The 14,822-nt window shown below is 39.1% G+C and overlaps 2 protein-coding genes across 7 annotated transcripts; one reads left to right on the forward strand and one right to left on the reverse strand.

Annotated features, from left to right (window-relative positions):
* Positions 1-321: 321 nt before the first annotated feature.
* On the forward strand, positions 322-6,499 carry ecd (ecdysoneless homolog (Drosophila)). The gene is made up of 14 exons (XM_063874176.1): positions 322-478; positions 595-823; positions 904-1,021; positions 1,156-1,243; positions 1,470-1,648; positions 1,796-1,988; positions 2,160-2,288; positions 2,414-2,539; positions 2,688-2,773; positions 2,882-2,985; positions 3,461-3,719; positions 3,954-4,021; positions 4,099-4,316; positions 4,766-6,499. The coding sequence occupies exons 2-14, from the start codon at positions 619-621 to the stop codon at positions 4,991-4,993; spliced, it is 2,001 nt and encodes a 666-aa protein (XP_063730246.1). The 5' UTR covers positions 322-478; positions 595-618; the 3' UTR covers positions 4,994-6,499.
* Positions 5,138-14,358, reverse strand: si:ch211-248a14.8 (uncharacterized). Of its 6 annotated transcripts, none has more exons than XM_063874180.1 (5): positions 10,650-14,358; positions 9,671-9,725; positions 9,057-9,258; positions 7,344-7,644; positions 5,138-7,264 (listed from the first exon to the last, which is right to left on the reverse strand). In XM_063874180.1, the coding sequence occupies exons 2-5, from the start codon at positions 9,694-9,696 to the stop codon at positions 6,858-6,860; spliced, it is 936 nt and encodes a 311-aa protein (XP_063730250.1). In that variant the 5' UTR covers positions 9,697-9,725; positions 10,650-14,358; the 3' UTR covers positions 5,138-6,857. The 6 variants fall into 6 exon arrangements, with proteins under 6 accessions (XP_063730250.1, XP_063730249.1, XP_063730251.1 ...); XM_063874179.1 differs by having other exon boundaries at positions 10,589-14,358; XM_063874181.1 differs by having other exon boundaries at positions 9,057-9,253; positions 9,678-9,725; positions 10,470-14,358.
* Between the last annotated feature and the right edge of the window lie 464 nt (positions 14,359-14,822).

Raw genomic sequence — 14,822 nt, forward strand, 5'->3', positions numbered from 1 at the left:
GCTCCGTGTGCCCGCTGTCTCATGGGAAATGAATTTCGGACAACCACTAGATAGCCGTGAGACCATGGCCATTTTCACTACAATTCCCAGAATCCTTATCAACAACGCGTTTGCGTTTGGGAAATGGAACCGCTTGCGGTTGGTGTATTATGGTATGTCGACTAATTTCAGAACCTGCATTGTGTTTATTCTTCATGTTTTATTAACTTGTTAGGAATCGGTTTTATTGTTGTTGTAAATTGTATATGATGAATAGTTATGTTTTCTGTAGAACGAAGGCGCTTGGTAATATGTAACGTAGGAACTATTCTTTTCTCACAGGATTTGTGGTAGTCGAGTAGAATTCGCAGTCGGACCTAAACAGTGACAGCAGGCGTGCCAGCAACGTACGTAGAAAAACAAGATTTTAACATTGTTCCACATTTGATATCTATCTGGACCTCATCAACATATATCTTACATTTAAAAACAAAACAAGGTAAGGTTGACTAACACCTTCAACAGAGTGTACTGAATATCAGCATTATTAAAGAGTGCTTTACTTAGCTGTTAATAGTTGCTAATATTTCATGCTTTACTTTTATTGAACTCTAGATACAGTCTTTAAAAAGTACTACAATGGAAGCCTTTCAGAGAAGAGGGATTCAGGAGGATATGGTTCAGTACCAACTCTTTCAGGTCCAGCCACAAGGTTCAAATTCACAGCAGACTGAAGAACATCTCACACATCTAGTAGAGGAAATTTTAGCAAAAGTTGCCCCACTTCTGATACAATACATCTGGCAGCATCAGTCATTCAACCTCAAGTATCATCCTGAGAAAGGTAAAGTCAATATAAGACATGTATTGATGCAAATATAAGTAACCGCACTAAGGACTAATGTATGTTATTTTTATTGACAGGTGGTGTCCCTGCTCACATTGGAGGTAGCACTCAGTTTGGGGACAATGTAGAGGATGAGTGGTTTATTGTTTTCCTCCTGCAGCAAATCACAGAGGCCTTCCCAGATCTTGCAGCCAGGTGTGATTCAAAATGGTCTTTGTTCTTAAGTTTAAATAAAAAAACAAACAAATGTTTGGATTGCCCTAATACAGTATTTAAACCTAAATTAATTCCAGGTGTCGCTTTCTCTTCTTTTTTTTGTGTGTGTGAAGAGTTGAAGACAATGATGGAGAGTTTCTTCTCATTGAAGCAGCAGATTATCTTCCTAAGTGGCTGAATCCAGACACCAGTGAAAACAGAGTGAGTAAACTAGACGAGATGGTGAAAATGATGTTTTAAAAAAAAAATCTTTCATTGTTTGGACTATTGCAGTAAACAAGCTCTTAGGCAAACAAACATTTATGATACTTGCATGTTTTGTTTAGCAGGATAATACGTTAACAACACTTGTGATATTTAAGATGTAAATTGAGCAGCCAGAAGTAGAAGGTATAAGCCTTTTTTGTTATACTGATCTCTTTTACAGGTCTTACTCTATAGGGGAGAGTTGCATATTCTGCCTTCTCCCTCCAAATCCAGTCCAGTGGGGGTCTCAAGAGATGAAGTACCAACTGTGGCACAAGCTACAGCGCTGCTCACCGCTCATCGAGAGGCCTGTCAGGCAAGCCCCAAGATTTGTTCAGCCCTGAGGAAACGATTAGAGGGGTGAGCATCTTAAAAGTTAATTTTTAGTACACAAATGTGTTGCAGGTTGATCGCATTGACAGGCAGCCTATATTTGCTTTCTGCTAAGATGCTCTGGTAATGTATCGAAAATGATAAAGTAAACTAATGTCTATACTCTCCCCTTAGGTACCCCGAGAAGATAAAAGCTAGCCTCCATCGTGCCCACTGCTTCGTACCTTCAGGTATTGCCATGGTGTTAGCACAGCGACCAGATCTGGTTGCTCCTGCAGTGTCAGCATTCTACCTTCGGGATCCGATAGATCTACAGGCGTGTCGAAGCTTCAAGACCTTTCCTCCTGACACGAGAGTCCTCACCTCGGTAAACACATGTCATGAAAATGGCGCTCAAGTAAAAAAAAAAAAATTGTATATATTTTGAAATACAGCTTCTATGTGGTATGCTACGACTGTTTGAGTTGAATGGAATACCTTTAAAACCTTTCACCCGAAGTTTAAATTTGAACTTAACTGTATAAATATATATTTTCAGGTAACGTTCACCCGCTGCCTGTTCGCTCAGCTGCAACAGCAACAGTTCACCCCCGACCGGAGAAGCGGTTTCACCCTGACTCCTCCCTCTCAACCCCACTACAAAGCACATGAGCTCGGCATGAAACTGGTGTGCCATCAAATTTGTTTACTCGTTATTCTGAGCGTTTTTTGGATAAATAAACTTAAGCATTTGGTAGAATGCTACAAGGACTGTGTGTTTTATTTGATAACATTTCTGTTTATTTCTCCCAGGCCCATGGCTTTGAGATCCTGTGCTCTAAGTGCAGGCTGCCATCATCTGAGCCTGATGCTCCTGTCAGCTGTAACCCTCAGTGGAAAGGCTTCATGGAGAGTCTGAAAAAGAATGGCTTCTTCCGGGTAAGTCATGCATTTTTTTTTTTTGGTTGAGAGCAAAGAAAGAATTACAACTCAACCCAACCTGGAATATTGAGTTATGCAAACAAGCACAGATCTACTCAGCATGTCTCTAAATGTGGAAGTTTTATTTCATTGTTGTGAAATGTAGGAAGAGATGGAAGGTTCGGCTCATTACAGAGACCTGACAAAATCTGCGGAAAACTTCTTCAAACAGTCTGTCGCCTCTAAATCAAGGTAACGACTGTGGCTGTGCATCCATATTCATGAGCCCTGTGTTAATATGGCTGCCTGCAACACTGAAAGGTGTCTGTCTGAGTATACATATTGTGTGTGTTGTCTCAGCACTTTGTCCCCGGGTGAGGAAGTTCTCCAGCTGCTGAACACCTGCTGTCCTTTAAACCTGGAAGAGATGAAGAAACAAGAGTCACAGCTCCCTCCAGAGGACAGTGAGTGAAAAACTATCTTTTCAACAAGGTCATATTGTCCTTGTTTGTCAGTAGTGAGGCCAATAAAAAAAAAACTACCATTTTTAAGATGATCAAAATCATGGTGCTTATTCTCTTCACTTTTGTTTACATTGTGGGACAGGGCGCTCTTTTGAATCTTTTGTAGGTCCATCCTTTAATAGCACATCAACTTGAATTTGTCTCAAGGGTCCTGACAGCAGAATTTAAGTATCAAAATGTCTGAACATAGAAATGTGGAAGGTTTTTGGTTATGTATGCCTGTGGAAATGTTCCTTTTCTTTCAACTTTAATTGCTCACTAAATAAAGACAGGCTTATAAAAACATATTTTAAGAAAATAGATGATGTCTATACAACTGGGATTTTTCTGCGTCCTGTCAGTTGCCTTTATCCTTTTGGTATGCCTTCACCTTTCAATTATAGGCCATATTATGTATGTTTGTGTCCATTTCCAGGTGACAGCTGGCTGGACATCACATCTCAGGATTTGGAGCGTATGTTGGAGGAGAGGAGTGGGGGGAGAGCTGATGTTGGCAGCCAAAAATCCAATTCAAGCAAACAGACACAGCATGTCGGGGGGGCAGAGGAGAGGAGAAAGGAGACAGAGGATGACACGGAGAAAGAGGAGGCCGGGTACAGCCTGGTAGCAGTCAGTCAGGGGATGAAGAACTTCCTCAACGCCATGTCGTCACATGAGGGAGCTGAACTGCCCTGGTGAGGAATACCTGACTGATTTGGACAATATTGAATAGTATTGTGCAGATAAATACACCCTACACATGTTGAAGAACAGCTAATCTAACAAAGGTTTACAACAAAGGATGCAACACATGCATACTTTTCTTTTCATGGTTTGTGCATTCACATGCTACCTTAAATATCTTATGTTCATTGTCCCACCAAAAGTCTTTCGTTTAGGTTCTACTTTGTTTTTGTCTTGTATTACAGGAGCAGTTCAATGCAGCCTTTTAGTTTTGAGCCTGACTCCATGGCCAAAGCACTGGACAGATTACTAGGTATGTAGTAATGTAACAATAAAAAGAATAAGCAGCGACATGCCACATCTTGCTCTGACTCTGTTTAATTTTTATAGGAACCACAGAAGAGTTGGATTCAGATGATCTAGATGATGTTGATGATGATGATGATGATGATGATGAAGGTGATGAGGAGGAGGAAGTGATAGAAGACGGGTCTTCTGGTCATGCGCAGATGAACGGGACAGAAAGTTTGGACGGTCTCAGAAAATACATGGACGAAATGGATCAGGAGCTGATGAGCACTAATATCGGGCAAAGCTTCAACGTGACGGTAAATCGTATAAAACATATCGCCATACATTTGTTTGATACACTTGTATCATCCTTAATAGTTATCGGCAGTGTGAGGGAAACAATTACTATTGCCTTTAGAAGAAGTATAGTCGGTAACATATTCCAGGTATTGCAATTTTAAACTAATTTTAAAACTATAATAATGACGAGACAAATCTGTATGTTCAGCAGAAAAAAAGAGAACATCCCAGAGCAGCTTTCAAAATAATGGCACATTTTAAACAGTGAAAGAATTAAGGCCATTGTGTGAGACTTGCGTTGTATGCATGGTAGTATATTTGTCTTTATTTCAAATGTATTGTTTAAGTGTTATTAGATTACATCTTTTTTGGGGTAATTGTAACAGAATACAGTTTTTTGTATCCTAATCACTAATGTCTTTCCATGTATTACTATATGTTTTACTGTATTTGTCCTTTTCTGCAGAATCAGAACAAGGCAGGCTTGGACAATGGCTCCCCTCATCCCTCTGCCACGGACAGTTTCCCAACACATGAAGAGACAGAGGAGGAGATCCAGCCTCTGGATGTGGATCTTAACCTGATCACAAACCTGTTGGAATCCCTCAGCTGCCAGGCCGGGCTGGCAGGACCGGCTTCCAATCTGCTGCAGAGTCTGGGGATTCACCTGCCACCCAACTCTGACCCGTCGTAAAAGACAAGACGTAGACTCGGGTACTGAAACATGGAATAAGGATCAGCGTTCACAGTTAACAAGGTGTCCGGTAAAGCTGTTAGCTGAAACCTTCATTCACATTGACAACACATCTGTAAGCAAAGCACTCATGGAAGTCCAAGATGTCCTGTAAAGTTTTTATTGAACAAACACGGTTTTTCACATTTGGTGTTTTTCACTGAAATGACTGCGCACACTGTAAAACTGAAAAGCTAAAAAAAAAAAATGTTGGATTGAATTTTTTGTTGCTTACAGTTCGTATAAAATGTACACAAAAAAATCATACATGTGCCCACAATAAATCAATTTAAAAAGACATAAGCGCACATAGACATAAACACAAAACTAGCATAATGCAATTTTGGTAAGGGTAAAACAAAATTATATATTTTGGTTTGGTCCATATCAGTGTGCAAATCATGCTATAAATATTCATACAGATCAATTATTTATGATTGGAACATGTTTATGGCGGTGTCAAAAGGAATTAATCTAGTATTTAGTTCAAAAATAATTTGGTGAAACCACATTTAATGAATCAACATTTTTACTGCAGTAAACATAATAAATAAGCAAGTTATAACGTACCATTTCATGTTTACTGAGGATTTATAATACATGCTGCTCTGTGTAATGTTGGAATGTGTGTACTGTTGAGGTTTTTTTGAAGCACTTGCATTTGGTTGTTAAAAAATAATAAATAACTTTGGAAAAAAATGTCTTATTTCAGTTTGTAAAATGTATACAGGTTCTCTCTGGAGTAGCACCATAAGTTAGTTCCACAAAGTCATAATTTAGCTTTTGGTAATACCCTAAAGAGTTGACTCAAAGAGATTTATTATCACGATTCCTTTTCATCTGACTAACCTTAGCAGTCAGACTCATTCAAGGGCAACTTCTTCAAACAAACCTCTGGTTAAAAATTATTTCAGTTTAGGATTAAAGAGTGGAAATATGTTTAACGCTGTTAAGTAAACCCAACATAGCATATTCAACTGTCTGTGTCCACGTTCCCATCGAGGTCCCTTCTCATCTGAAAAAACTCTTCACATAAACAGTAGGGTCCAAAATTCTGTGTTCGCTATCAAAAACTTGGTGTAGCAGCATGGAAAAGTTAAATAATGCCATCATTCTTGAATCCAACCAGTGTTTGCACCACATAAAATGCTCGTTTATATTGGCAACTTCTCTAAAACAACATTTGCATTGTTTTGCTTATGCTGCTGAACTTTTTAATTTGAAACTTTGCTCTGCCCTTCAGGCCCCCGTCTGTTAATCATTGTTTTAAGTTCTTAATGTTCTTTACCTAAATGGAACAGGAATTTTTTAATACTGTTTTGACTTCATTTGTTGTGTTTGTACTGCTTCCTGTCCTCTACATGTGCTCACTTTGCCGCAGTTGCTTCAGACATTGTCTCATCCTGGCAAATATTTTTCAATCAAGTTTCTCCAAGTTAACGAGCATCAAGTGCACTATTGTACAAATTGACATGTGTTGAGGGCATATGGAGTACATGTTGCTGTAAAACATATGTAATCTAATAAAAACAACACTCTTAATGTTTACCTCATTTTGAAATGATGTAATCTTGACCCTAAAACTGAGTACTGGGTAATAAAAGAAGGTTTTCAATACTGTTGGAGCCAACAGTAAATCATTAGCTTGTTGCAATATGCTTCTGTATTCTATCTCTGTGGCTCAGTAGCACCGGCTGCTGTGAATGGAAGAAAGAAGGTGATGTATACCGTTGAATTCCACAAAGTAAAATTACACTGGCCATTTATGCGGATTACATATCAATGTATGTACATCCCATCAATACAGTACAAACATGGCAATAAACTACATAAGCTGGAGGAATGGCTGCCCCACCTGCCTCGCTGAGTGTAGCAGTGCAGCAGCAAGCGGTGATACACACAGAGTCGACATGCCGACCAGGAAGTTGAGCGACATCCCCAGCAGCAGGATGGCGTGCAGATACCCGTGGAAGAGCAGGCTTTGCCAGCTGCTGTGACTTAAAACCTGCCAGGGACGGTCTGGGTGCAGCACCCACAGCAGGCCCAGCACCCAGCTCTGGTTCACCAGCTGAGTGTAGTAGATGTCAAAAATGGAGGCTTGGGCATCGGGGGAGTGGCAGCGCTCAGCCTCAGACACTTTAGCCAGCCACGTCAGAGACAGACTGTGGAGGATTAAATCCAGAGGTGCATACATGTACTCCAGCAGATCAACACCTGGCAGTCCCTGTGAGGCTGCAGAAAAACAGAGGAAGCTGATGACAGGTCAATCTGCTCTTATGTGAACCGATTCAACTCTGAATAACATTTTTACCTGTGATGACGAAAGATGTCCCACACAGGATGGAGATAAGTATGGAGATTTCGTTAGATGGAGAAGATGACAGCTTCTGTGAGAAACTGAAGCCCATAGTTACCATGGGGAACAAAGGCAGGATGACGGGGAACAGGCCAGCATAGGAGCTGCCAGCTTTGGCCCACATTGACAACACGGCATGGGTGCTGCTACAGATAGAGGGCACCAGCACCCTCTCACCCAGGGAACTGGAGTAACGCTTCAGAGGCACCAAACCAAGGACATGGAGGAGGTTTAGGACTAAGAGAGAGATCAGAACCTGGGGAAGATGATGTCAATAAAAATAGTTAAAAAACAACAAAGAATCAAAGATTCAAAACATAAACAAAATGTTTGCATGACTAGTAAATCCCAACATTTGTTTTCCTTAAAACTGCATAGTTAGGTGGATCTGAGAGAACACATTTCTTGTCACTCGTATTATCATATAAAACTACTTTATATATAAATCTTTTGAAAATATATTGTGGAAAGCATACAAAAACGAAAGGTCTTTAGGTGAAACGTTTTAATTTGTTACATTTTATTATTGCCAATGGATGACCCCATTTTAAAGCAACTACAAAAAATTAGACCTTTCTGAAAAGAAATTGCAATCATATTAGATTATTGTTTCTGTTTTGTTTCCATATGTTTCCAGCTCCATAGCTTATTTTATGTCCAAAATGAAGGATAAAGATCTAGGGTGTACAGACATGAAATAGAACATTCCCATAAAACTCCGTCACTGACATAACTACACTCAGAAGTATGTAGTATACTGTATCTTTAACCTAAATCACTACTTTTTGCACTATGAACAGTGTTAACTTACTACATGTCATTCAGCTTTTACAGACGGTCCCCACCCAGGTCATTCCTCCAAAACTTGTAAATCACTTGCACAAATGTGACATGGTAAATCAAACCACTTCGTTTTTGTTCACCTAGTTAGATTTACAAACCGTGTCATATATATTTTTTCACACAAGAAATCATGTATGTGAAAAGTCAAAAGCAATCTACCCACAGGACTTACTTTGGCTATAGTTTCAACCTTTGTAATTAACACTAAAGCTCGTCTGTCATAACTCACCACTAACACAATCACATGCCCTGTCGCCTATAAACTAAAACACACACACGCACGCACGCACGCATGAGCACACACACACACACACACACACACACACACATACACACACACAGCAAAGACAAAGTTGCATGGCCAGCACCCTGCACTTTGTTGTACAGTTATGCAGATAAAATATTAATGATTAACATCAAATCAATTTGAACAGAATTATTCATTAATTGCTATTATTAGTGTTTTATTACATTTTGATGATAATGACAGTATCGTTATTTTTTAAATCAGTATTTTCGTGCATAGACGTACATACTTTATGTGCAAATTAAAATAAATAAACATAAGGTACTTTCATGTCAACTTTGCTTATTGCTGAGTTGGCAGATACACCATGAAGGCACATTTATTTGCAGTATAAACAAATACCTTGCTGGAAAGACACACAATGCTGTGTAAACTCAAAAGCATGTGAGCTGTGGTGACATCGATGTCTTTTTAATAAAGAATTAAATATACAGGTAGTCAGTGGCAAACAAAGATGCATGCATGTGAAATTGTAATGTGAACCTTGCTTAGAAATTAGCCAGGCAGCTGGCACCTACCTGGGCAAAGCAGAGAGCCACTGCATAGGGGTAATGGTACTGAGGGACGAAGATGCCAAGCACAAAGTTTCGGAGCTTGTCTCCCAAGCCGTATATCACAAAGACCAGTAGGAAAAGTGTGGGAACCAGGGGCTTCAGAGCATGGTTGGACAAAAGATGTTTCTTTGCTGAGGCACACCATCCCCTTCTCCACCTCCCTATACTGCCAAATGGATCTTATTGGATGAATCATGCAATAACAAACACACAGTTGTGAATGTGTTTGGTAAGAATGGTATTTTCAGCTAAAATAACACAACCTTTAAAATGAAGCCACATGCTGCAGTAGCTTGCCACTGCTCCTAATACTAGGATGGGTTAAATAAGTCTACATTTCACTGTGTGTGCTGTATTGTGTGTTAGGACAAAAAAGTTGATTCCATTCAAATACTCCATCAACATTTACATAAAACCAAATTATGCTAAGACTATAAATGAGTTTCCTTAACTAACTTTAGGAAGACGCTTTGTTTGACTACATCTGGTTATTGTGTAATGCAAACACAAGTTTGGCTACATATAAACACTGGTGACTTTCATTTGCCTGGTTCCAAGAATAACAGATATAATCTTACCTTTTACCTAAAAGACATGTTGTCATTCTGTGCAGTGGTCACTTGCTGCTGGGATCTGAAGCCAGTGTGGGAAAAAGAGAAATTGACATACATTCAACACTACAGTCCAGAAAGGCATTCCATTTTGATTGCTGTGCTATACGCAATTTACAGATGAACTATTCTAATATACATGGTCTTACATTCAAGACTGCTAATAAAGCCAGCTTGTCTTATCTTGTATGGTAATAGGGTTTAATTCGTACTCAATGCTACACACCCATTATGTTAACTGCAAGGGAGTTTTTCCATTCAATGTCTTCATTACTTTCATTACTAAATAACTTTATAATTTTGTATTGACAGGCGTTTCATTTTTCTTCACCAAGCTGCGAGCACTTTTTTCAGGCTAAACTAAAGTTAACTATGAGCCAGGAAAAATGAAAAAAATAATAAAAGCAGTACTATAATAATATTGTTTTATTTAATAACAGAACATTTTAGATTTAGATCGATTCAAGAGCGGAACTATCTTGTTTTTGCTTATTAAGCTGAATACATGGTTAGAAATAAGCCTACTAACAGATCACATCCAACACACTTTTTCTAAGTTACATGGGCCATAGAACCACATATGGTTGGACACATTATTCCATCACAAATTATAATTTAGCAAAAGTCATACACCTATAACAGTTTTGCCTCAAACCCCGCTTTGAGAGGAAACCATTTTAATTGAAAATACACTTTTAAACATTGTCGACCTTTTTCGCGTGACGCAGGGGGGAAGCGCGACAGTAGAAACATTAACTTTACTTACGAAGTGAAATTCCTCTTGAAGCCGTGTTACATATTTAAAGTCCAAACATTTCCCCTCGATGGTTAATCCTAGGCTATCACCACAAATTATAATAATACCGTTTTACAGTTACAGCAGACCTGTTAGAAACTCCCCTTTGTCTTTACGGATGCGTCTCTCAGCTCTCCAGCGGACATTCACCTCTTTTGCGTTCTCCAGATGGACTTTGGTCCTCGTTTGTTTTGTAAGAAATGTTCGTTTATTTGAAGCCCAGGAGACGGTTTAAAATAAAGAAAGCAAAACTCCCTTAAAAATTATAAAAGGAGTGTTTAATAAAAGGATGCAGCGGTAGGTTTTACAAAAGCTTCACAGCTGTGGCTCAATAGCCCGGGACACGCGTCCACAGGCCACTGACTGAGCGGAGCTCATCAGTAGTTACTGTCTGGCGGTCCGGAACAAAAGAGAGCCCGATTTCACAATCCTTACATGTTTTATAGAACCACCCCTTTCCGACCATACAATAAACAACTTCAAAATCAGACGCGCCCCGCTGTCGTGCTCTCATTGGTTGGTAGCGGGGGGCTGGATCCTCCTCTATAGGCTGACGTCGTCGGGGCGGGTCCTCTTATGACGTCACCGTCGCCATCTTGTTAGCGAAGTCCTGGAGCTGTCATCTACGATATTCTATTATGCAATTCTTAGGAGGTTTATCAGTTATTAAACAGGCAACTGTATCATTGCAGCATCAATGAGTGAGAGGTAGAGGCGGTGTGTTTAGTATGCAACTCCACTGGTCCTTCTCCCTCTACTCATATATACAAAACAATATTAGCTTTATGCTATCTGAGGCTAAAAACAACATCCTGTAATACTACCGGAAATGGACAAATATGATCCGTCCAGAAACAGTGAATTATCTTTTAAAGTTCCGCTCTAATATATTGATTATTTCTAACAATCCCTCCTTACACACCTTTCAAACGGTGTGTAAACTATAATATAATCAATATGTTCTCCATTTGAATATTGCATAATACAGAACTGTATAGTTAAAAGTTATACATGATCATACAATCTTTTATTATTGATTACTTGTGGCTGAAATCCTGAAATGGCACCTAGAACAATAGCAGCAATTTCCTAAATGCGTAAACTCTTCAATTCCCTCCTTTCATATCTCGTGATGAGGTAAACAGATCATTTTCGATTCTAGTCCAGTGTAAATGCACTTATTCAATATGATCCTATATATATAAAAAATAAATGAACTGTGTGTAAATCATAACAACAATCAACTCTACTATATAATACCAAGTTGTAATAAGTGATTAATCACATCCTAGGAGTAGTTTATAGAGCATTTCATGTATACAGTAATAAGAACTTATAAGACACTTCCTTCAGACGAACTCATCTTGCTCATGGTCTGAATAAGGGATAGGATCATCCTGTTTTTCAATTAACAAATGTAACTGTTTTCTCAAGAGAAATTGACCTTTATTTTTGCTCACTAGAGAGGACCGTGGTGATCAATTGGTCCGCTAAAGTGCGAATACATAGTATGTAACAACATCCACATAGTACCAAGATTGTATCCATTCCTGCATTGAATAACATTGATTCATTATCGGAGTCTAATATTTACTGAACATTCTTTCTAACGTTCCTACAAAGGGGTCCTCTACTCCACTATAGTCTGCTAGCTCGATGATCAGGGCGGTAAGTCCTTCTAACGCTCTGGTTACTGATCCATCTGGGGAAGGGTTATTTGGGATGAAAACACAGCACAAGATTCCAATTAGTCTGCAAACACCCCCTTTATTAGACAAAAACATATCTAAGGCCACCCTATTTGCCAGGCCATCAGACTGGTTCCATCCAACTGTACGTGCAGTCCCCTTACTGCATCATGGGTGTAATTTATGAATCTCTGCTGGTTGTAGTAAATATAGTTGATCCAATCTACATTCTTGTTGATTGTAGGCCAAAGAAATATTGATTCGAATCCTGCAGTTATCTGGTTTCTAGCTTTAAACTCCCTCTCACCAACTACAACAGTGCAAATGTTCCAGGCCAGTCATGGGGAATGCCTGGACACAACATTTTAGTACCACTGTACCACCAAACATCTGCCCTGGGGTATTGTACGTCAGCCACAGCAATTCCTGAAAGAAGGTCCTGGCTGGTTACTGCTGTTATGGAATTTCACCATCGTAACGTTCCCATACTGCCTCATCAATGCAAGATCAGTAGAGCCTGCTTTGTTCTACCGCATACACAACCCAATCTTAACCATGCATTAGTGCCTTCATACCATATTTCCACCGCTATAACCTTCTGCACAGTCGATGTACTCAAATATGTCACCAGTCTATTATTATCCAGTATATAAGCCTGCGCTGTTCCTATATGAGGGACTGCATTCAGGGAAGAATTTGAATCTGCCGTTTCAGGGACTATCTCCGCTTGGGGCTCAGCTATTTCTACCAAAACCGAGCACATAGGAACTTTTCCAGGAACCTCAACCCCTAATAGTAAATGAAATGAAGTTGTTTCTCCCCTTGCTTTGAATAGATCATCCAATACCATTTCATGCTTTCACCGTACCAAACACACTCTGTGTGTTCCTCCTATTTTATGTCTCTCGGGGGATAACACTTCATTTTACCCAACTTTGTAACTGCAAGCTTTCTGTTATTTTTATCCCAACCAGTCACATAATCAAAAATAATTCGACCACTCATTCAAACCATCCTGTATTTCGTTGAAACAACCTGTATGTTTCTTATCTGTTTCAAAACACTAAATAAGTAAATTATGAAAGTTATGCTCATCTGGTATTATCTGTTGTGCAACATTTGTTCCCGTCATTGGAAATTCCTTATGGTCTAACGTGACTTCAAAACGTTATTGGCTTGTGCCATAATTACAAACAAAATGAAATACCCAACTTCCTTCGGTAAATTATGTTACATATTGCAATTAGCTTTGAATTTCCAATAAGTATCTAAATTATTCCTACATTTTAAAATCCCCATTTCAAGTCAAAATGCAATATGTCAACTCCTCTCATTTCTGGAGAAGGATACACTGAATGTGTAGATAGAATAAGACCCAGTAAAACCATGATGCAGCCAGAATGAATGTATTTCCTGGCTGTTGTTCCTGAAAAGGTGTGGATGAAATATACTTCTGTATCAGAATCAATTACCCACGGCTTCCCGTTCCTGCCAATCACTTAACCTCTTTAGATGTATCAGCTTTCTCCTGTGCCAAACTCCATGTCGATCTCTGCCTGAATCGTGTGCAGAAATCCCTCCTTAGGCACCAGACAAACTGCTTCTACCTGTTAGTGTTTAGAAGTTAGAGAGCTGGGACATGAAATCAGAATTCCAACAAAATGTCATCACATTTTTCCTAGGAACTTAGATTACATCTGTGAAATTATTGTTGTGTTTATCACCCTCCTTATACTCATAATCTCCAACTGTCTGTAGTTGAGCCTTACCCTTTGTTCCACTATTTTATTCATCTTACCTGGACCATGTATATCGAGTAGTTGGAGGAGCCTGGGATATAAGATTTACATTGACAACCTATATGCTGTATCTGCTGTGCATATTACAAACAAAACCTCTGAACCATTGATACTTCTCAATCTCTACTAGAGAAAGGGCGCTGACTAACTTGGTTCCCATTTCATCACATCATATGTTTAGCTTAACTTTAAATATTCTTGTTAACTCCATACCTCTACTATCCCCAGGTAACATATCTGTTAAAAAACCATTTACAAATTCAATATCATTATCACAGGTGAACTTCTTTCATAGGTTCCACTCTGGAATTGTATCTGTCAGCAGCCTCTCGGCAACTGATTCTGCTTTTCCTGTAAAAAATGGAAAGAAATGGAAACAATAACATCATTTATAAAAAAATTGAATTGTTAATCATGGAATTGTAATCTAAACAATCATGCTGTTGAGCAAACATGTTGCCACTCCCCCTTTTTACACATCTTAACAAAGAGGTGTAACAAAACCCGGTTGAGAAAAAGAACTTTAGTTAAGCAAGAATTCAAAGACACATCAAATCATTATTGTTCAAACATCAAACTCTCCCGTTAAAGAGTGTCTCTCTCCATCCATCAGTCCTGAAAGAAACAAAATCTCTGGATTTAGTTTGTGTTAGTTCAGAACATGCTCAATTAGTCTCTGTTCCTCTCTAAACTCATGCAATTGCATTGATCAGATGCAAACATTCATTCTCACTCACACAGTCGGGTCTGGTCAGGGTCAACCCAGAGTCAGTCATCAACAGTGCTGTTGTAAAACAACAGTCAGTCCCGGTCAAAGGTCACTCGGTCTCAGTCTT

Source organism: Eleginops maclovinus, chromosome 22 (assembly GCF_036324505.1).
Source record: "Eleginops maclovinus isolate JMC-PN-2008 ecotype Puerto Natales chromosome 22, JC_Emac_rtc_rv5, whole genome shotgun sequence".
Lineage (NCBI taxonomy): Eukaryota > Metazoa > Chordata > Actinopteri > Perciformes > Eleginopidae > Eleginops > Eleginops maclovinus.

Coding starts and splice junctions, on each gene's coding strand:
- si:ch211-248a14.8 (XM_063874177.1), bottom strand. Junction 7,645..9,056: donor TGGCTCTCTGCTTTGCCCAG/GTAGGTGCCAGC, acceptor CATCTTCCCCAG/GTTCTGATCTCTCTCTTAGT. Junction 7,265..7,343: donor GACATCTTTCGTCATCACAG/GTAAAAATGTTA, acceptor GTTTTTCTGCAG/CCTCACAGGGACTGCCAGGT.
- ecd (XM_063874176.1), top strand. CDS start 619: ATGGAAGCCTTTCAGAGAAGAGGGATTCAGGAGGATATGGTTCAGTAC. Junction 1,989..2,159: donor ACACGAGAGTCCTCACCTCG/GTAAACACATGT, acceptor ATATATTTTCAG/GTAACGTTCACCCGCTGCCT. Junction 4,317..4,765: donor GGCAAAGCTTCAACGTGACG/GTAAATCGTATA, acceptor CCTTTTCTGCAG/AATCAGAACAAGGCAGGCTT.